Source organism: Cornus florida, unplaced genomic scaffold (assembly GCF_030987335.1).
Source record: "Cornus florida cultivar Cherokee Brave unplaced genomic scaffold, ASM3098733v1 CherokeeBrave_3.0.0_Hap2_Chr08, whole genome shotgun sequence".
In the NCBI taxonomy this organism is placed as follows: domain Eukaryota; kingdom Viridiplantae; phylum Streptophyta; class Magnoliopsida; order Cornales; family Cornaceae; genus Cornus; species Cornus florida.
In genome coordinates, this window is record NW_026775578.1 from 31038426 (window position 1) to 31060541 (window position 22116).

At 34.8% G+C, this 22116-nt stretch overlaps 2 protein-coding genes across 6 annotated transcripts; both read right to left on the reverse strand.

The window, feature by feature from the left end:
• Positions 1-1866: 1866 nt before the first annotated feature.
• Positions 1867-11117, reverse strand: LOC132271098 (U11/U12 small nuclear ribonucleoprotein 31 kDa protein). 2 transcript variants are annotated; one of them, XM_059772365.1, is made up of 2 exons: positions 10176-11113; positions 1867-2290 (listed from the first exon to the last, which is right to left on the reverse strand). In XM_059772365.1, the coding sequence occupies exon 1, from the start codon at positions 11016-11018 to the stop codon at positions 10227-10229; it is 792 nt and encodes a 263-aa protein (XP_059628348.1). In that variant the 5' UTR covers positions 11019-11113; the 3' UTR covers positions 1867-2290; positions 10176-10226. The 2 variants fall into 2 exon arrangements, with proteins under 2 accessions (XP_059628348.1, XP_059628349.1); XM_059772366.1 differs by lacking the exon at positions 1867-2290 and adding an exon at positions 4081-9550 and having other exon boundaries at positions 10176-11117.
• Positions 11118-12259: 1142 nt separating this feature from the next.
• On the reverse strand, positions 12260-21956 carry LOC132271099 (uncharacterized). 4 transcript variants are annotated; one of them, XM_059772368.1, is made up of 5 exons: positions 21784-21956; positions 18487-18735; positions 15576-15689; positions 12964-13030; positions 12260-12588 (listed from the first exon to the last, which is right to left on the reverse strand). In XM_059772368.1, exons 2-5 carry the CDS (start codon positions 18549-18551, stop codon positions 12535-12537), a joined length of 300 nt encoding a protein of 99 aa, XP_059628351.1. In that variant the 5' UTR covers positions 18552-18735; positions 21784-21956; the 3' UTR covers positions 12260-12534. The 4 variants fall into 4 exon arrangements, with proteins under 4 accessions (XP_059628351.1, XP_059628350.1, XP_059628352.1 ...); XM_059772367.1 differs by having other exon boundaries at positions 15576-15663; positions 18459-18735; positions 21784-21951; XM_059772369.1 differs by lacking the exon at positions 12260-12588 and adding an exon at positions 12673-12864 and having other exon boundaries at positions 15576-15663; positions 18459-18735.
• Between the last annotated feature and the right edge of the window lie 160 nt (positions 21957-22116).

The window sequence follows — 22116 nt, forward strand, 5'->3', positions numbered from 1 at the left end:
TAATTATTTAAACTTGTGTCTTGTATAGACTAGAGAATATTTAGTAAATTGGGTTGATTGAAACTTATATTTTTATAGTATTTATTGTTTGATATTGTTAATAATTTAAATAATATAATTTTTTGTTTTAGTAAATGGGTCATTAAACGGATTGTACATATAACCTATTTAATAAATAGGTCGGATTAGTGTTGAGGGTTACTTATACGAATATTAAATGGGTCGTATTCAGGTTAAACTATTTAGTAGAATACCTTTAAATCGACACGACACGATTATAACTCACGAACACAAATTTTTTGTTTACAAATTTTCTTCCCAGAGTACAAAAATTTTACGGTTAGAAAAGTAGAGGTTATGAATTATTAGCGAAGTTGGGAAGCAAGCTTTTAGAAATCCATTATCCGAAAGTATGACCTCCAAGATCAATTTAATGACAAGCTATGTAATCCATGAGATTATTAAGTATCAGTTTAGCAACACTAATAGGCTTGAAACCAGAAACAAAATGCTACAAATGAAATATTATATGCCAATGTGCATGCTATTTATACCACGACAGAGGTAGAAGATGATAGATATATTTTAGGCACAGTTTGCTAAAATTGTATTGCTTAAGAATATGAAAAAATGTTTTTTTTTTTTTTTTTTTTTTTTTAATTAAAAATATTAAATGTGTTGATCTCAATTTCAATTCTTGAAGATGTAAGTTATTTGCTGAAGATGTCATGTGAAAGTCCATCTGGCTATTGATGCTAATATAGCAAGCAACCAGTATTTATGAGGAATAATCCAAAATTCGAGTTGCGAGTAATTCAAATGGTTATCTTTGTTTACAGTTTTCTTATATGGTTTTTTATTTTTAGGTAAAATTAATTTCAGTGAAAGAATAATAACACAACATTAGTATTTCTGATTTTAGTTTTCTTTTTTAAATTCAAACATCAATTTTAATTACTAGAACAATAGTCACAAAAAAAGATGGATACTGATTTCTTGCTCTTCTTCCACTACTCTGTTTTACCTTTCACTCCACTAATAACACTCTTAAACTCATCTAATTTCTGCTATTGAAGCTCATACAACAATCAGACTTTTAATAAACAATTTAATTTTTGATGTGAAATTAATTTCATAAAAGAATAACGACACACCATTGAGTATTTTAAATGGAGATGCCATTGGACGCAGCGTTGAGTGTGTTAAATGGTGAGGACAAATCTCTTGTTTGCTTTAACATTTGTACTCTCACGATCTTGTAATACAAAATAATAATAATAAAATAAATAAAATAAATCTCAACTTACAGATCGATTCAAAAATCTCATCTCCTCTTTTTCTCACTGGAGATCTTCGTTTTTGTATATATACAAGGAGAGAAGTGGAAACAGAAAAAATTAAAAAATTAAATAAAATAAAAAATAATAATAAAAAAATAGAGGAGGAGGGAGACTTTACGATGAAAGAGTTATATAAAGCCCAATTTTGACTCTGCAATATCAAACCTTCTCATTGTAGAAAGAAAACATCTTTTATGATGATGTTCATTATGGGTGGATGACTTTGATCCGAATTTGTCTCACTGTACACTTTTTTATTCAGATTATACAACTGTGTTTGTACAGGTAATGAGTCTTATGACAGTGGATGCTTAAGCCAAGTGCATGGACATGGACATTCTTATTTTGTGTAGGCCTTACTCTATTCTATTCACATATATATTCCAATTCCATTTAGGAGGGAAGAAAAACAAACATCAGAATTATAATTATTCAGAGTATTTATTTTATGATTTTTATTGAGTTTGCTTATTCATGAAAGTAATAGGCACACTCTCTATTTCCAATTCTTTCACACATTTTAAGATTACTAAACAATAATATTGTGTGATATTTGTTTTCAAAACAAGCTCAGCATTTTTATGTTATCAAACAATGTTTCTGTTTATTTATAATCAATAGCATAACATAAACACGGCTTATGTTTAAGCTTAAATAATAAAATAAGAAACGAAAGCGGTTACCAAACAGGCCATTAGCTTTTTAGGGTATAATTATATTCTGCTCTAATATCCTCTTGCAATTTTGTAATAGGTTCTGAGCATGCTATCTTCATGTTTTCCTTGGTTAACACAGGAAAAACTGGACTCTTGGATCGGCCACCCTAGTGAAAAGCAGTATAGAAATGAAAATTGCACAATCATTGTAGGCTCAGCAAATTTCCACCCTAGTGCACTCAAACGAGCCTTCACCAAAACTGCACAATCATTGTAGGCTCAGCAAATTATGACCTGTAAAATATGCCCATCAATTACACAGTAAAGAAATGAACAAAATATTAAAAAAAAAAAAAAAATGTGTGTATAATCGGTACATAAAGCAATGAAAAACAAAAAGAACATAATTTGTGGAAACCTGAATTGACTTGACTACCCAGCTTCTGTTGAGGAAACAACAAACATTTTCCAAATGAAAATTTCAAAATTGGTGAGGATATCACAAGTGACATACACTAATAATTTGGAGATCATAAGGGTGGTCTGTGTACCTAGGTGGTTATGTGCGGCCACAACTGAAGAAGGCATTGACAATTACATAAGGGCTGGGGGCGGTGACGGTGCTATACTAGGGTTGAAATCAGATTGGGTATGCCATTTTAGGTTCAATATGGGCTAGGCTGAATTTCAAAGGAATTGGGCTAGGATGTTGGCTTAAGTGGAGCTATTACGGGGAAATATGGACTAAAGTTTTGGATATGTGAGATTCTCAATCTCTTACCACAATCTGGCAACAAATAGAAAAAGGAGGCTAGAGAGAGCGAGAGATGAGAAGTGAAGCACACGACAGCTCTTCTCTGACACTCTTTGGAGGATGATGACCAGCAAACCAAAGGCAAGATGTGGCTGAAGCAATTGGTGTACAAGTTTTGATGGCACCAATTGAAGGCTAGGGTTTTGGCAGTAGAGCTTTTCACAATCGAGGCAGCTGCTTAATTTTGAGTTTGATTTGGGGGTGGTTTGCGATGATTTTTTTTTTTTGGGGGGGGGTTGCAGGTATCAAATTTTTGTATCTGTTAGAACTTTGGATCCTTCACTCTAACACCAAATTCAATAAGTAGAACTAATTAAAAAGAGAAATTAGAGGAAGAGAAGAAAATCTGATCGGGAATACTTTGTTTGGTATTTTCTTCTATGATTGCTACCGAATAGGTAGAACTAATTAGAAAGAGAAATTAGAGAACAGAATTAGAGGAAGAGAAGAAAATAAAATAATCTCACTATTACTAAATCAAATTTGAAATTTAACTGATACATACATGCCTGTTTATAGGCACCAAAAGAGTTAAATCCTTGACAATTAAACAAAAACACAAAAATATTAAAATAAATGTTGCCGCCCAGCCCAGTGTAAACGTTGCTACCCAACCTATCTGTAGTCGTCGTTCCCAACTTATGTTTAGCTGTCACTGCCCAGACTAGGTGTAGCCGCACATAGTATTGGATCATCAAGGATGAGGTTCGCAATATTGACCCAAGTCTCTCAACTCTCTTGGAATAATATAATCACACCAACTCTCCAAAGTAGTTCTCAAGGTGGGACAATTAATGGAGACCATAAAGGTGGCTATGCCCCCACGTTGGCGGCTGGTATAGGGATGTCAATGGGGTGGGTTTAGAGCAGGGGACCTCAACCCCATCCCCGCTCCCGTCTAGTAGAGCTCCTCTCATCCCCACCCCCGTTTAGTAAATCTTACCCACGTCCTCGGTCAAAACCATTTATTAAACGTTGCAGGGCGGGAGCAGAGGCGAGGATAGGAGAGTACTTTTTTAATTGTATTACGAATCTAACGAATGTAAATGACGAGACAATATGAGAAGAGAAAGATGCGACGAGATATGAGAGAGAGATGGGTTGAGAGGAAAAAGTCTCTACTGATTGGAATAGGATAATTTAGGGTTTATTTAATACATACCTAATATTTTTTTAAATAATATATATTCTAAGGGTAAAATTGTAATTTATCAATATACAGGGAAGGATGTGGTGCCCTTTCCCCATCCCCGCCCCACAACCACGCAGGTTTCCCATTCCCATCCCCGTCCAAAACAATTTAACCACCCCCATAACCATTCTACATGGGGCTGGGTGTTTTGCCATCCCTAGCTGCTACACCTAGGTTGGGCGGCAACATCTACCATCTATGGTGGGCGGCGACAACTACAACTATGGTGGGCAGCGACAACTACCCTCAGCAACAATTATTTTAGGCATGTATTTGCTAAATTGTTAAGGATTTAACTTTTTGCGTGCCTATAAATAGGAGTGTAGGTGTCAGTTATGTTTCAAATTTGTTCAAGGGATATTGAGATTATTTCTTTCTCTTCTACTTTCTTCTTTACTTTCTCTAATTCTATTCTCCTTGCTTTTCCTAATTAATTCTATTTATACAATAACACAAAGAATAAAATATCAAACAGATCATACATGTTCTGTGCCATGTACTTATTGTGAACAAATGAAGAGAATTACTTCTCTATCTCCCTCATATACAGTTTCTATAAAGGATCTAAACTGAACAACTTCATACAGGAGGCCTATGTTACATGAACTCCTCAAAGGTAGGTGAAGTACCCGTGTCAGACACGTAATACTTGGACATGTGCATGGGATACATGCCCAATACTTTTAGTTGGACGCGCACTTAAAAAAAAATATCAATGATTCAATTTTATTATATTATTGATTCAAAACGAGTGAAATGCCTATATTGCACACTGTTACCTAAAGACGCTATTATACTCTAGAAATAAAATAAAAATATTAAATAATATGAATCTTCAGGAGTGTCCACGTGCCGATATATATGAGGATTTGACACGTCCAACGAGTGGATCCATACGCGCACCCACAACACATACCGAGTCCATGCAACATAGCCGGAGGCTATTATTCAAAGAATTTCAGTTACACGGAGTTAAGATTTATGAAAGCAACATTCCCCTCTCTCTGTCTCCTTCTTCTTCTTCCTTTTTTTATTATTATTTTTTATTGACAAGCAATAAGAATATCCCCTAACCCCACCACTCCCTCTTAGATGCCATGCTTACGTTTTACCACTATATTCTATAATGGCTTTGGATAAAACCGGTGTCCTATCCAATACTATTTTTATAATGAGGTTAAGTAAGAAATGCCAAAGCCATTGCACATAACCGGTAGTGTGTATGCATGGATTCTAAGAGAAAGGAATGGGATTAGGTTTCAATTTTTATTGTTTCACACTAAAAAGATCACAACAATTTCATTTACATAATATGTTGGAAGTAAACGGTCTGTTTGGAGAACAAAGTGGGGAAGGAAAGAGAATGAAAGCACTAAATGGGAGAGAAAGGGAAATAAAGGATGAATAGTGGTTAGTCCCCATATTGCTTGGATGACTATGGAGGGAAAGAGAAAAGGAAATAACCCCACCTCATTTCCAGAAAAAAAAATAAGAGGATAGGAAGGTACATGGACGTTTTAATTATACGAGTTCAAGGGACCAAAAAAAAAAAATTCCCCTGTTGTAAAGAGTAGAAACAACAAGGACAATCAGTACCTTTTTCCTTCCACTTTTGGGAGGAAAACAAATCGGGTGTTGAGGAGTTAAGAAGTCTCATCATTCCCGTCTTTTCCTTCTCTTTCCCTCATAATTACTCATCTAAACGTATGATATAAGGTGGTTGTCTTCTTTTCTTTCTTTTTTCTTCATTTCCCTCCAAACCTCTCAATCTAAATGCACTGCAAGACTTATTGCTACCCTATCCATCAATATCGCTAACTATTGTTCATATAGTGATTTAAAGTTTTGTCAGAGGTCCTCTCCCTCAAAAGTCTGTCTATGCCTAAACAAAGTTTTTGTCAGTTAAGCCTAATCAAGGTTAAACATTATATATATCTTTGCCAAACTGCTAACAGCAAATGAGATTCATCAACATACCCCTATCTTCTTCAGTTCTTCTTCTTGTTCTTTTTTATTTTATTATTATTATTATTATTTTAACTTTGATAGCCAAGTTGGCAATATTCAAAGGAAACAACAAAATTGGGAAAAGAAATGAGAATGAACTTTACTATAAAAAAGGACTTAAAATGAAAAGTTTACTAGTAGTACAAAGATATAATATAAAACTACAAATCTGGTGAAATTGGCTGAGGTTGCAATAGGGTAGATACCGATCACGCCCAAAACCATCCAACCAGAAAACCTTAATGTATTTGAAAAGGCAACCCTAGATCCAACCATTTCTTATATATTCAACCTACAAACTCAACCATAGATGAAAATAGTGTACAGAATGAAAGCCATTAACGGAGGTAGTCCCATCAATTCAAGGTGTTAGGACGCGTAGAGAGCCATGACATTAACCCCCCGGTTTGATTTCAAAATTATATGCATCAAACACTTAAAATTTAGAATAGCAAAGAATAGATGTTCAAGTTAAACTTAAATGAGGGATTTCTTACCAAAAACAACAATTATTACCAAAAATAAGTTACCCGAAAAGATAGAATTATGAGAAACCTTCCCATGCCAGAGCACAAAACAAGCAAGGCTGAACATGAACGGTACAGAGAGAGCCAACTGCATAAGAAGAAAACTACAAAGTACAAACAAAACAAGAAGTGCTATAAAGGTGGATAAAATAGGTCACTGGAACTTTTTAACGTTAAAGCTCCACACTTAAGATCATTTGGTAGGAGATGGAAATTTGAGAGAAAGGGCAGGTAGAAAGATGAAAAAGATTACCTAGGGAAAAGAACTGTCTTTTCTACCATCTATTTGTTTTAACAAGAAAAAAAAAAAAAAAAAGGAAGCAAAGCATTGTATTTTTTTTACCACTAACCGATTTTCTACCATCTATTTGTTTTAACATGAAAAAAAACAAAAAGGGAGGCAAAAGATTGCATTTCCTTTTACCACTATACTCTTCCATTCTTGCATGTTAACACAAGGTATTGTTTGAAGGGATAAATCGTAAAGGAAGGGTTCTCTCTGCCTTCACCTCTAGGTCTACTTTTGGTCGCGGAGAAAATGGTGGACCTAAAGAGACTCTTTTCTGCTCCTTTCCTCCTATTTTGTACCTCACAAACGATGAAAACTCTATCCATTCCATTATAATTTGTACATTAGTTAATCATGTTAAAATTGATTTCATGGGCTATAGCCTCATCAAGTTAGTACAGTAATAATTTGTACAATTTTATCCCTGTCATGATCATTTAAAGTCTTAAGTCCACCATAAACAATCTACCACATGATTGCTACAGTCTAAGTCCATCATAAACTATCTCATACCAGCATACCCTCAACAATCTTTTACTACATTACATTATCATAAAAGTTCCCTCTAGAGTATACTACAAATGTTACAACACCTTTTAAAATCTTATAAATTACCACCTCTTCTCTATTGTGTTACCTATATATTCTACTTGAGATCTTAAATAATCTTCGTCTCTTGTATTTTTCAATCTCCCTAAGTTACAGGCATGAAGTGTTAGCCATCTTTTTGTTTGCAATACCTGCCAACTTCAAAAGTTTACCAATCAATGATTCTTTTCCAAGTAGTGTCTAAATCTCGTCTTCAATTAGCGTTTTTACCCCCACTAGTACAACAAAATGCAGAAACCTTCGACTCACTTTTCACTGCCTAATAGTCTACTACTCAAAGCCAAACACGGAAACACCTAAATTGAAAATGAAAAAAAAAAAAAAAAAACGTATTTCTCGGGGCAGAGAACCTAATACTTCTTTAAATATATATATATATTTTTTTTGATAAGTAAAAATATATTAGAAAAGCGCTCAAAAAATACTTCTTTAAATAAAAATATATTATTGTGCTAGCTATCAGCCATCTAATGGAACCTCCTCCATTTGGTCTAACATCCTACATTTAGGCCCAATTTGGTAGAGTGGAAATGGGAGGAAAAGAAAAGAAAGATTATGGAGGGTGATTAAAAAGCATGTTTGGTATTGAAAGTTGGAAGGAAAGGAAAGAAAATGGAGGGTTTTGGAGGGATAGAAATAGACTTAAAAGTAACTTTCGTAATCTTCCCAAAAATGGGAGGAAATGGATGGAAAGGGAAGGAGAGAGCAGGAGAGACTAATGTAATACCAAATTTACCCTTGATTTTAGGGCGCCAAAATTCAGTACAACCTTTGCGTTGAGGAGAGGAACGGAGGCCGGACCAGTTCCGGGTCTGGTGCTAGACGGCCAAGAGTTGATGTTAAGGGGCAGAATTGCAGTCGCCAAAGAAGAAGGGGCAAGTGTGCGTGTGAAAGACGCGTTAGATCTACTCGCATGCGCGCGTGACGGCGAGTGGGAGGCGAAGTTCAGTCCGGCGATGAATCAAGCATGGCAGATAGTTACATGGATGGAGCTAATTTCAATTTTGTGGCTAACCAGACCTCCTCACCGCTCATGGAAGCCGTTGGACCTAACTACTCCACTGTTGGTTCTGAAATATATGGGCTTTGAACTTCTGATTCTTGTAGATTTTGTAGTTTGCAGTTACAGAGAGAGAGAGAGAGAGAGAGAGAGGGCAGGTTAAGAGTTGAGAACGAGAATAGAGATGGAGGCGTTTAAGGAGGCTGAAATTATTTGCCCTAAAAATATATTTGTTTTTCTGGTGGCCCATCATCCATGGGCCTATAAATTTTGAGGCCTATAAATTTATTTTTTAAAATATAAAAGGGTATAATAGTAAATTTACAAAAATACTTTCCTTCCCTTTCCTTTCCTAAACACGATTATTATCCTTTCCTTTCTTTTCCTTCATTAATCAACCAAACACGATAAGGAATTAAAATTATCCTTCCCTTCCCTTTCTTTCCCTTTTCCTCATAACTTATGTTATCCTTTCTTTTCTTTGTCACCGTACCAAACATACCCTTAGTATTATTGTTGCCTGTACTAACTCAATTTTCACTGCCTACTAGTCATAGTAGTTAAAGGCGAGCCTAGGCTCCAAAAAAAACCCCAGGCTCGTCAAGGCTCAGCTAGGGCGCCTCAACCTACTATAGGCTAGGCACCTTCAACCAGGCTCACATAAGGCCTTCAGGCTCACGCTTTTTAGTAGGCTCCAGGCTCAAAAAAGGAGCGCCTAGTATTTCTTAATCATTTATTCATATCATTTTTTTTTTTACTTAATGACTACTAAACTAAAAGGTTCTATATCATATATCGTATTGGTTAACCTTATGAAATATTTGACAAAATTCATATATTTATGATTCACTACTTACATTAACTGTAATTACGGCTTGATTATGCATATATACAATAATATATGTTTAAATATGCATTATTATATACACGCGCCTTACTTCGATTAGGCTTGCGCCTTGCGCTTAGGCTCCACCCTTTGGCGCCTTAGTGCACCTTGAGCCTTTCACAACTATGCTAGTCTATACATGCATGTGATGATCACGTCATTGTATCACGATGCTTCTCACAGGATTTCCCTTGGTTGTTTTAAGAAGTTGCTCATGCTCCAAGATGAAACTATATGAATCAGACAGAGCAGAAAAATTAATAAAAAACAAATTCTAAAGATACATATATATAATAAATCCTCAAACAACTGATTCATTTTTTATTTATTTTGATAAGTAAAGTGTATTAATAAGCGTTCAAAAGGGGAACGCATCCCAAGAGATTTACGAAACCCAAAGCCAAAAGGGAAGTCCTATGGACCCAAAGAACCTAAAAAAATCCACGATTTCATCTATAGATATATAATTTCTCCCCATCACCCAACTAAAATGAGAAAAAATAATTGAAAATTTCACGATTTAATACAAACGAATTTGCCTCACATTGAAACTAAATTCAGCATATTAATCTCCCGAGCCCCACAATCTATGCCCAACTGAATCGAAATTACAATCTCAAAGACACTTATCAACACATCAAACAAAGAGGAAAAGGGTACCCTATACTCCTGCTAATTCTACTTGACAATCATTTGTCATCACCCATTTAGTATTAGCATTTGAAAAAAGAAAATGTAAATCACATAAATCTTCAATCTCAAATTCAATAAAATTGGCAGCACAAGCTCAAATAAAACTGCATAGTAAAGATACTGGACATAATCACAAACAGAAAATGGAGAAAAAGTCCATACCTTCAGTGACCCACTGTAAATCAAACCTTCAAACAAACCCCATGTTTACAGTCACTCATCATCACCACTCTCATCGCTGAAATAGCTAGATTTCTTCTCTCTCTTACCCTTGGCCTTCCTCCTCTCTCCCACTCCCTCCTCTCTCATCAACAACCTCTCATCCACCCCAGTATCCACCACTGACGCCCAATTATCATCCTCAAACCCCTCTCCCCCACCCTCTTCTTCCTCCCACTCCTCCTCCTCCTCCCCACCACCACCCCTCCCGCTTCCTCCACTGCCACCTCCCCGCCGTGCCCGCTTTGGCTGCGGTCGCTCTCTCGGTCCCAACTGATTCTTCGGGCACTCGTACGACAAATGCCCACTCTCTCCACACTCATAACACCTACTCTTATCTTTATAAACCTTCCGCCTTATAAATTCGGCGGCGCGTCCGTTATCGGAGGCGATTGAGGCGGTTAGGGTTCGTTTATTGAGAACCTTTCCGTTGATTCCTCGGGCGGCGTTTACGGCGTCATCGCGAGAGACGAAGAGGACGAAGGCAACACCGCGGCTCTGCCGTGTGTGGCGGTCCTTGAGGACGGTGACCTTGGCGACCTTGCCGAAGGTGGAGAAGATGGTGTGGATGTCGGAGTTGGTGAGACTGTAGTCGAGGTTGCTGACGTAGACGGTGGATTTGGATGGTGCTAGGCCCCCGCTCCCGCTCCCGCTTCCTCCGCCGCCGCCGCCGCCGCCGCCGCCGCCGGAAGGTTTGGCTAGGTTTTTGGTGGAGGGTGGTGCTGGGGCTGAGGAGTAGCGGTAGTAGAAGGTTTCGTCTTCGTCGCTATCGCTTTTCTGAACCATTTTCTCCGTCTTTCTCTCCCTACAATTCTTTCATTTTCTCTCTCCACAGTGATTATTAGATGAGTTTTTTTTTTTTTTACAAAATTAAAGCAATTTTCATTGAATAATAGAATTTACAAAAAGGCCTTAGGCCCTAAAATGAAGAAAGCAAGCCAAAGCTTGAGATAAGGCTTTGAACAAGCCCAAGAAGGAAACATTACAACCCAACCCAGGTTTAGTAACTACCAGTAACTGCAATAGCCATTGACAAAGGCTAAAAAATTATTAGATGAGTTCAAAGGCTTCTAATAAAAAACTCGGGCCCTAGGCCCAATAGAGCCAAAAGGCCTAGTACGTAAGTTTTGGATAAGGAAGATCTGCTGAATTAATTTATTCATAATAAGGTTTTGCATTGAAATGATTTATGAAACAAAAATGACTCATTCATATAATATTCAAAGTTGCAATTATATAAATATAATTTGGACGTCCATTGATATCTAAATTCTAATTCACTTTAAATTTGGTGAAAAACCAATGTTACTTGTGATTTGAGATCTGAGGGTGATTGAGGTATATGAAAGAATTATTAAGTTTCAAGTCAAAAAAAAAGTGGGATACCTTTTGTCAGAAAAAATATATAAAATAAAATTAAAAAAATCTTATTACAAAGGGTTGTAACATTGAAAATAAATACATAAATTACATTGACCTCCGTGAAGTTATGGCAGATTACACATTACACATGATAAATGGATGTTTATTACTCTGACCTGCCCGTTCGAATTACACATGATAAATGGATGTTTATTACTCTGACCTGCCCGTTCGAAAAGATGTAATACCTAACTTTCATAAAAGAAAAGGACAAGACTATCAAAATTATCCGTTTTATAAAAATTTGATCAACAATTCTGTAACATCTGTATGAACTAACTACTCACATAATTTGCATAAAATGACATAAACAAGACTTGTATGTCCAGCCTATTTCCAGAATCACAAGTTCACAACATCCTGAAAACTACAGGGATAAATCTTTTCATGATTATGAGAAGCGAAGAACTATTTAAACAAAGAATCAATTTTCTGGCACTGCAAGTACCACAGTACGTGCATTGTCCTACACCATTTCCAAGATCTTCATAGGTAAATCATATACATATATATATATACATACAAAACGACCAAAAATACAGGGATAAATCTTTTCATAACTGACTGCTACAGATTGAAATTGCATGGTTTCGCAAAGGCATGAATAAGACAAGAAAAACAGAAATACATAAAATTTGCTAAAACTTATAGCCATACTGTTCCAAAATAATGTTTAGGTGTTGATCCTTTAATTCTACAACTACTGGTACCACTTATCCTTTGAGAACTAAACTTTAATTCAAAGGCTTTTTCCAAAGTATACAACATCAGCCAAAGAATTGGATGTCAACTGAAATATTGGGTTTAAAGGTTTGTATAGTATGCATCTTGCTACTTGAAATGGCGAAGTGTCCGGAAAAGAAATTATTGTACTAATTATCTAATCATAAAGACCTTCATCATGCCAGATATCAACTAAAAAGTCTACCATCTCCTGCAAAGCAAAGCCCAACAACCAAACAAAGTCGCATTAGCACTCTCCTAAAATGATGCGCACAAATTTATGAACAGTGGGAAATACTCCGAAGCAAAAAATTTCAAATTCAAGAGAATCAAGACCAGTCTTAGTTTCATATTACGCAAATTAATGTTCCATGTTTTCTTTTAATAAATAATGTTCCATGGAAATTGATCCACTCCATTTTGTCTTCCAACAATCTTCATTTTGAAATGGGTTGCATGTCCTTTTCAATTATCTCGCATTCTCAAGCTTCACTTCAAACACACACACACAGCAGTAATCAGTAATTTAATATATATGTGACTGGTGAATTGCTAAAATCTGGCATGTGTGTGTGAAGAAGCTTACAGGTAATGGAATTGGCTCGGCAAAAGGCTCATTAGTAGAGAGCAGGTCCTCGTAGGTCATTGACCAGCTGCAAAAAAAAGAGTCTTCTATGTCAGCTAACCAATCTAAAAAAGGTCCTCACAAGTCATTGACCAGCTGCAAAAGAAACTTTCTGCAGTTACTGTTCAAGCATTACTTAATAAGCTGTAGCTAATGAAGGAGGAGAAAAGCCTATGATATCATGAATAATATGTCACTTGCAAACCAAAATGAGAATAGATACACATCATGGATAATATAATATCAATTTGTGTTATTTTAAGTTTTAGCAATTCTTTTTCCTTTTTCATTCCTTCAAATTATATTCCTCTATGTATCATCACCACTCACCAGCCACCACTTATTGTTCTATTATTCCTAAACGACGTGCAGCATGCACTCCTTTAGTCAGTGATTAACAAAACAACAACATGATTGAGCCACCATACAAGCAACTAATACAGTCAGACGTAAGTCACATACCTAGAGTGATTTAATGTAGAACACAGTATCAACTCAACATAATGCTGCCTAAGATCACGTTTATGGTGGCTTTAGGTTATGGAGAGATTGCAGGTTTACGGTTTTGAAAGGTGGAAGAAAGATTATTTACTTTATGAATAGCAAATACTGGAATATGTTTGGTTTAAAGGCAATAAAATGCTGGATGTTAAGAAAACTTGTTGCTGGACAATCCGCACAGCAAGTTCTTCAGGTTTTAGATTTAATTAGAGGGCCAAACAAGTAGTTGGGGGAAAGTTAAGGATTATAGAATTCTGGATATTGGATGAAATTCATAAAAAAAGATCAAAGTTAGTTGTAAATCAGATTGGAGATAAGAGGAACATGAATTTTCCAAGAATCGCACTTATTCTTGTTTAAGCTTCACCCATGATTTTTGACTCCGTATCTCAACTTTATTATATTGCAAATTTATATAAATAATTATCTGTTGGACTTATCCTACATCTAATAGGAGTAAGGACTCCAAAATTCAAAAACTTCAAATTTCACATGGAAAACTTGACCAACAATAAGACTAATGGACTACTACAACAACCTATCAGCAGCAAATCTAGAACTCCTAAAATATAAGAAAACATTATTATATATGCTTGCAATAAACTAACCTATAGAAAGCATAAAAATAAGACAAACTAAACAGATATGAGATCACAAGCTCTCGAACACAACTCCATATAAACCTTCAATCTGTCTCATTTCTAGTTAGCACACTCTGCATCAGGTTTCTTTCAAACAGGGACCATGGTTTGAAAGCTAGAAGTGAAAGACTGAGCCGCTAAACTTGGCCAATTGAATTTCGTCTAGGGCCCACAAAAAAATGCATGCCAATGGGATTTGAACATTATGATACCACCCTTTCTTTCTTGCTTTTCTCTTTCCATGAAATTTGGATCTGAAATCTTGTACCCAAAACCAAAGATTCACATTGAAACTAGAATTGATCTTTATTAAATATTTCTTCTCTTAAAATGTGAAACACCCAAATTATATAATCCATAAATGTAGAACGGGTTAGGTTTAAGAATTTCTCATTTATATTCAAAATTACACTAGTCATAATATTGTATTCAAAATTCGTGCATTTTTTTTTTTCAATTACTAAGATTGAATCCTATATTAATAAGATCATTTTATTCAGGATTTGAATTTACAAAAAAATTTATGTCAAATCAGATCAAGTTAAAGAAGTTCTTTATATCAGAACATCAAAAGTTTAACTTTGAAACAAAACTTTGGAGTTTGGACCATGCTACCGAACAACTTTGTGGATGTAAATATTTCCACAAAATTTTCAAAAAAAATATAAATGCATATATTTTGAGCTAGAACATCAATAAATGGCCTTATTGGGTTGTACATTCCACATATTAAGGTAGGGAGCCAGAATAACAACCTTCTCAAGTTCAGTCCTACAAAAGAAGTGGCTACGACTACACCAACTGCGTAACCTATCCAAGTTATTTAAACAGTCAAGTCTTCCCACTCTACAAGACACTTTACACTGCTACTTCAATTTTGCATATTAGAATGCACTGTGATGGTGAACTTATAGAAGTGACAGGTCTAGTGTGAGATCATTTTACAAGGTGTTTTGTTGTGATGGGAATCCAAAGTTTCTTGGATGGGCATTTGGCAAATTAAAATTCCTTCAAAAATGTCTTTTCTGGAGCTTTTTTTTTTTTCATTGGCAAGAAACACATACACAAACTTTGCCCCTTTGGGGACTCGAACCCTCACCATCCACTTTGGGAGGTAGAGCAGATACCACTAGGCCACAAGGCCCTTGATCTTTTAATGTACATTTACATGAAAAAATCACCACTTTTGATATGTTAGATTTTTTATTTAAGAATTTCTTTGTTGTGTATAGTGACCCAGAATTTAATTTGAGCATTTCCTGTAAGCACTAAAATTTACTTAGGGTGCTAACAAGAAGGGGAATTGTAGTCAGGATCCCCCCAGATATTATAGCAAACAGAACATTGCCTAGCATACAAATGCAGTGAGATCTTTAAATAGGACTACAATAGATCTCAACTGTACCTGAAGACGTTATGAGGAAAGCATACCTTATAATTGGATCCTTTGACATTCTTTGCGAATTTTGAGTTTGATCTCCAACCCATTTTTTTCTGCTCTCATGCCAAGAAATTGCAGCTACATATATAAACCATGTTATACTCCTAAAAAGGGGGGAAACAAAGAACAAATAGGAATCTTTCTAAAAAAAATCTTGAGTTATATAAACACAAAAATGTAAAAAGAGGGTTACTATTAGCAATTTCTATAGTTATATCGAGGACAGAAAAGATTTACTTATACAATTACAACATTCCTAATTTTCTGATCTTATATTTTAAATGATCAGAATTTGTAAAATCTTTTCTTTTCTCCTTTTTTTTTTTTTTGGGATAAGTTTCAGAATCTGTAACCCTGTCTTTTTTAATGATCAAATAGCGCTAGCCACATTATATCAATTTCTTAGTTACCAGACAACGCACTGCATGATCACATTTATGGTAAGCAGTCTTAGGGGTGGAAGAAAAGACGGCTTCCTTCTAGTGGTGTTTCAAGATTTTCAACACCAGATCAAAGAACCACAATTGTCATCAAGATGTGTGTGTGGCTTGATGATGGCTGAAATCACCTGTACTCACATGCTTTTCATGATTAAAATTGATATATATTCCTATTTGGAATGGGTTTTCTTGGGACATGCTAAACTGCTAGAAACACCTTATAATTAGAATAAAACTCGTCAAATTTGAAATGGCAGGTGAAGTTTTTGACTATTATGAGTGGTTTCCTAAAAAAAGGGGGATAACTCTGATGGCAACACCAAAACCCAAAACCCATTCAGCTTTGAAGGGTTCTAAAAAGAGTTGATAAAAACAAGAAACCTCTAGTTCAACCACTCATAATAGTCAAAAACTTCACCTGCCATTTCAAATTTGACTAGTTTTATTCTAATTATAAGGTGTTTCTAGCAGTTTAGCATGTCCCAAGAAAACCCATTCCAGATAGGAATATATATCAATTTTAATCATGAGAAGCATGTGAGTACAGGTGATTTCAGCCATCATCATACTAAATAAAATAGGATGGGATGCAACTTCGAGCTTTCTCCTTATCATGCACCATTAGATGACAAAATTGCTCTTGCCAGTTCTTTTCACAGCTTTTTTTGGTAAACCACAAATTTCTAGCTGCCTTGTAAATGACGGGTGTAAGTATATGCTTCATAGTTCTACCCTGATTTTTCTACATCTAAAAACCAATAATATTCATTAAGTAAAGGTAAATGACTCTGACCAACTAGATTAATGGTCGGAGGGGTACCAACTGCAATTTAATTAAAAGGTTCAGTAGATTATAGACAGAAAATGACTCAGAAAAAGCTTAAGGTATTAAAAAAAAACACACACACACACACACTAGCTCAGATATAAAGTCAAACTCAATCTGTCAAACATGTCAGGACTTGGTAGCTACGTATTGGCAAATTTTCAAATCAAAACAGCGGTTGTAATAAGACAGAAATTAGTTTAGGTCAGTTTGTTTTACCCAGTCAGTGAATTTGCCAATTGATTTGCCTAGGAAGATGTTATTGAAGACAGAAGACCGAAAACTGAATGGAAGTCATGGAATCATAGAAGTGATTAAATCGACGGTCTTGAAAAATACACACAAATCAGGTACAGAAATGTTTTACTGAGTGAAGTGTATGGTTAAATTGCAAGATTTTAGCACTTTAGACTGAAATTTAAAGAGAAAAAAGATCAATTCAAGGGGAACCAAAGAATTCAAGGTGGATTCCTGCAATACCAGTGGCTCAAGGATCAGTCAGGAATTTTGAGGTACCATTCCTATGTACCCAGTGAGTTACGGATCAATGCCTATAAGATCTAGGACCAATCCAAGTCTGTCAGTTGTGGTAAAAAATAAAAGAAGTAACTTATTGCGAAAGTTATCTTTTTCCATTTTACTTGGACTATGTTCCTAGAGGGACTTCTTTCATGAAACTTTTGCTTCTTTAAGAATACATACACAGATATAAAGTATATTTGAGAGATTTTTGAGAGACTTAACATAAACTTGTGTACGACTAAAGTCGTTATGAAGCTTGGCTTGATAATTGCTATGAAGGAGGACTAGCGGTAGTTCTTTCCATTGCATTTTCAGAGAATTGAAGGCTTCTAGGTGTACTTGTTACCTACGTGGGAGACATAAAAGACCGAGTGAACTATTACTGCCAATGACAGGTCGTAGAAGAGCAAGAGTATTGCTGATGATCAATGTGAAAAGAATTTGTCAAGGAAAAAAACAAGAGTGTTGTTGACAATCACTTCACTTCAAAGAAAAGAGGATCATGTGAAGATGAACTTGTTGACCAGACAAACTCCTAAAAGGCTTAAGTGTTCATGCGCATGCCTGATTAAAAGGGAATATTTTTATTAAAAAAAAAAAAAAAAAAATTGAAAAAAAACTGTCTTAAAATAATAAGTGTGTGAAATTCTTTGAAAATCTTAAGAAAATATGGAGGTAAAAAAATAACAAGTACAAAGTTTCTTGTATGAAAGTTATCAAGATATTTTTATTTACTTGATCTTTTCATATTTGTTAATTGTTTGATATTGTAAAAGATCACAAAGAGAAAATGGAAAGTATGAAACTGATAGTAGTTTTCTCTCGGGCTTCGTGAAACTAAAAAAATATTATAAAATAAGATATATAAGTAAAAGTTATCAGGTCCAATAAACGTAAGTAGAATTATCTGTGTTAATTCAAAACACTACAATCCCAAAATAATAGATTTCTCTTTTCAGTACTGTGTTTCTTTTTTTATGGAATTGCAAAAGAAGGAAAATATGGTATTACTATAATATAAATATTATTCAGCCCGGTCCACAAATATTTTTCTTTCCAGCTTATAAAGAGTGTAAAATATATACCATGATTGACAAACACGGAAGCGCTCACATTATTTTCTGTAGGCCTTTTCGCTTCATTTGAAGATGAGGGACCCTCCAAAGGTCGCTTCTCATTGGAACGGGAATTTCCAGTACTGACTTCCATCAGCGCTGGACTGAAAAACCATTCCCTTTTGCTATGAGACAGAAATTGTTGACAAATGTTTCTCTTTATAATTCCTTTCAAGGTAGCAGGTAAGGCCACTTAGAACATAGCTAGGTTCTGAACACAAATACTGCACTGCATAAAATATTTTTTCTGCAATAGACAGATAAAAATAAAAGAGAATAAGAAATAAAATCGGAAAGATGTAATAGATGTTCTTTAAAATAACCACGTTTATATAAGAAAAGCATTCTAAGTCACAATTATTCCATAATGGCAACATATTACTGTTTCACCTTCTAATGATGGTTTGAAATACAAGAGTTCTATATCTCACAGTAGAACAGTTGACCCTCTGAGTTAATAGTTTAGCAATCTCTAAGTATATACTTTGCCAGTAGAACAGTTGACCCTCTGATTTAATAGCTTAGCATTCTCTAATTATATATTTTGCCAGGATTGAAGGCATTTATGGCAAAAATTTCTTTCTAAAATATTAATATTTGCAGTCTCAAAAGCATAGTTACTTCCAAGAAGGGGCTATATGCCTATATCCATCTCAGAAACGTGTTGCCAGACATTTCTCAAATACTCCCAAATATGTGTCTGACGCACCTTAGATGTATCTTAATTTAAAAAAGGAACTCTTAATCTTTTACATAGCCAATATTTCTTAGATGTTCATCAACATGTAACTGAAGATTTTTCTATTTTCATATATGAATTGATTTTTAGTATTAAATCAATGTAAATTGGAAAGAGAAAACAACTAAAATTTTATGTAAATTTTATTAGAAAAATTGACCATATATAAAGAGAGAGAGAAAAAAAGAAGTAAAACACAGAAAGTAACCATCAAAGGAATACGCATCGGAGGAGCAAAATTATAGTTATGTGTATATATAAATATATAATTATGTATGTAACCTGTACACATAGCACAATAGCACAAGTATTGATTCCTTGTAGCTTTATCAGTAAACAAATTCATAATTCATAGATTTCATATTTTAGCCATAATGTATTATAATTACTTATCAAAGAGGTAATGTTCATTGTATGTACTATAAATTTATATATAAAAAAGATAGTTCTTTGTTGCGATGTTTTTGACATGCCAATAACCTACATTATAGGATTTCCCATATTAGCATGTCCACGTACCATGCACATGCTTCATAGTTTGCAATGATGGATTGGCATTGACAGATGTAACTCTTAACATTCACACACACAAAATGTATACCCCATTAGATTCAATGTGGTTAGCTTTGACGATAGCCATAGGTGCTAACCCAACCTCTTTATATTTGGGTCAAAACTAAATCCTAAAGGCCACAACTCAATTTTGATCCCACCCATGTGGGATACAGGAGGGGAAGACTAGAAAAAATACCTAACCTTTGGTATTATGTTGCCTAAAGTGGCTTCTTTCAAATTCAAAGCCATGTACAAACTCATCAGTCCGAGCTCTCATCATTTCACCATCGCCGATGTGACTTTCAGTTTCGTCACCTCAACCCCAACCAAACTTGTACAATCCTTTTAACAATGTTTACTATACCATGCATCGTGCAGTATGATTACCATAAGTCACATAAGAGTAAGACATCAAGTCAATAAAATTATAAAAATGTTTTAGGAATTGCTTTGTGTAATCTGTTTGTAGTACAATAATAATTTATCTTTTTTAAACTAAAACCGAGAATTAATACCAATTCCTATAAAGGGAGTCTTGATAAGTTGTAGAAAGCCCTAATTTTTAAATCTGGCTAGGAGTTAACCTAAAAACTTATGTACAAATTATGACTTCCTTATTCAGTAAAAGCACAAACAAGCACAGTAACTTCAACCTCCTTTACTTTGAAGAAGATAAATAACACTATGCTTTTTATGCAAGAAAATAGGATGTATAATCAGGTAAAAATTTATGCAGGAACTTGAATAGATATGTCTTTACTAATCAGTTAAAGAATCAAGTTGATATCCAATGATTCTATTTAAATAGCTAATTTGTGTCTCCCTATAGTATCGGTTATTAGAGATTTCAAATGTACTTCTCCTGTGCAAAGGTAGAAACAACAAAAGGAAGTCAGAAATCATCTATACGCGTACTTCTGTTCCCCAACAAACGGCTCTAGCCAAGTGGTACGTCCTCTCCTTCCAAAGGGAAAGGTCAAGTGTTCAAGTCCTCATCGGGGTAAGTGGGGGTGTGAGTTTCTTGCCATGATACAAAAATAAATAACTAAACAATACTTTCGTTCACAAAAATATTCTGTACTTTATAAAAATTAAAGGCATTTATACCATCTCACACTTAGATACACAGTACAGACATGTGCTAAAGCCCTCGCATTGCGGCAAGACTTGACTTATCATCATGGCTTCCTAATAGCAAATACAGTACTATGACATTCTTCGACCTAATCTCAAAATCATGATCACATATTGATATAATTTATTATCTCCTACTGATTATGATTACCTTCCAATATTAATCAAAGACTCTTCATCATCACCTTATTCGACATAAATCCAAATCGGTAAAAACCCAAACTTTTCATCACTTTCTAAGCACCTAAACACTTCCAATAAACCACTCCAATATATGAGCAATAACTTGTTACGTCATTCATATTCTCAATAATTCCATACCTCCTCATTCATAATGACATATACTGCCTATATTATATGAATTGTATGCCACCAAAAAAAAAAAAAACTTACTTTCTTGAGCTCAACCAATTTCATAAATTTCAAACCTTCATATTCTCAATAATTCCATACCTCCTCATTCATAATGACATATACTGCCTATATTATATGAATTGTATGCCACCAAAAAAAAAAAAAAAAAAAACTTACTTTCTTGAGCTCAACCAATTTCATAAATTTCAAACCTTAATACCTAATAAAGACTTGCTTTATTTACAAAACTCAATATTAAATTAACAAATTAACTACGATAACAAATTTTCTGCCAAAAAAAAAAAAAAACAAAATAGGAGTCACATAGATTATACATAACAATTCAATATTTTGTCATAAATCGACACAAGCGCCAATCATAGACAAAACCCAGAAAAACCCATTAACGTTTTTCATAATAGCAATGCATTGGCTTGTTTAGGGCTCATGACTCAAAGAGTTCGTGCGCAAAATATCTAGAAGACAAGCCCCAGAGAGAGAGAAAGGCCGTACCTCGTCGGTGGCTTTTTGGAACTGATTATAGCGAAAGAGAGAGACTGAAAGAGGGAGAAAAAGAGATTATATTTACGTTACGAATTTTTAAATTTTCTCTCTCTATTGCACGGAGTTGACAGGCCATTTTCTTTGTCTGGTTCTTGTTTTGTTCGCATCTTCTTTTCAGTTTTCCCAATTTTCTTCTCTCTCTCTCTAGTGAGTCTCTTTCTAGCTGACGTGGATCGGGTCGGGCTTTTAATGGATAAGATATGTTTTGTTTTGATGTGATGACTACTATGCCCTCCACCTACTACAAGAAAATGTAAAAAAAATAAAATATATAGGGGTATT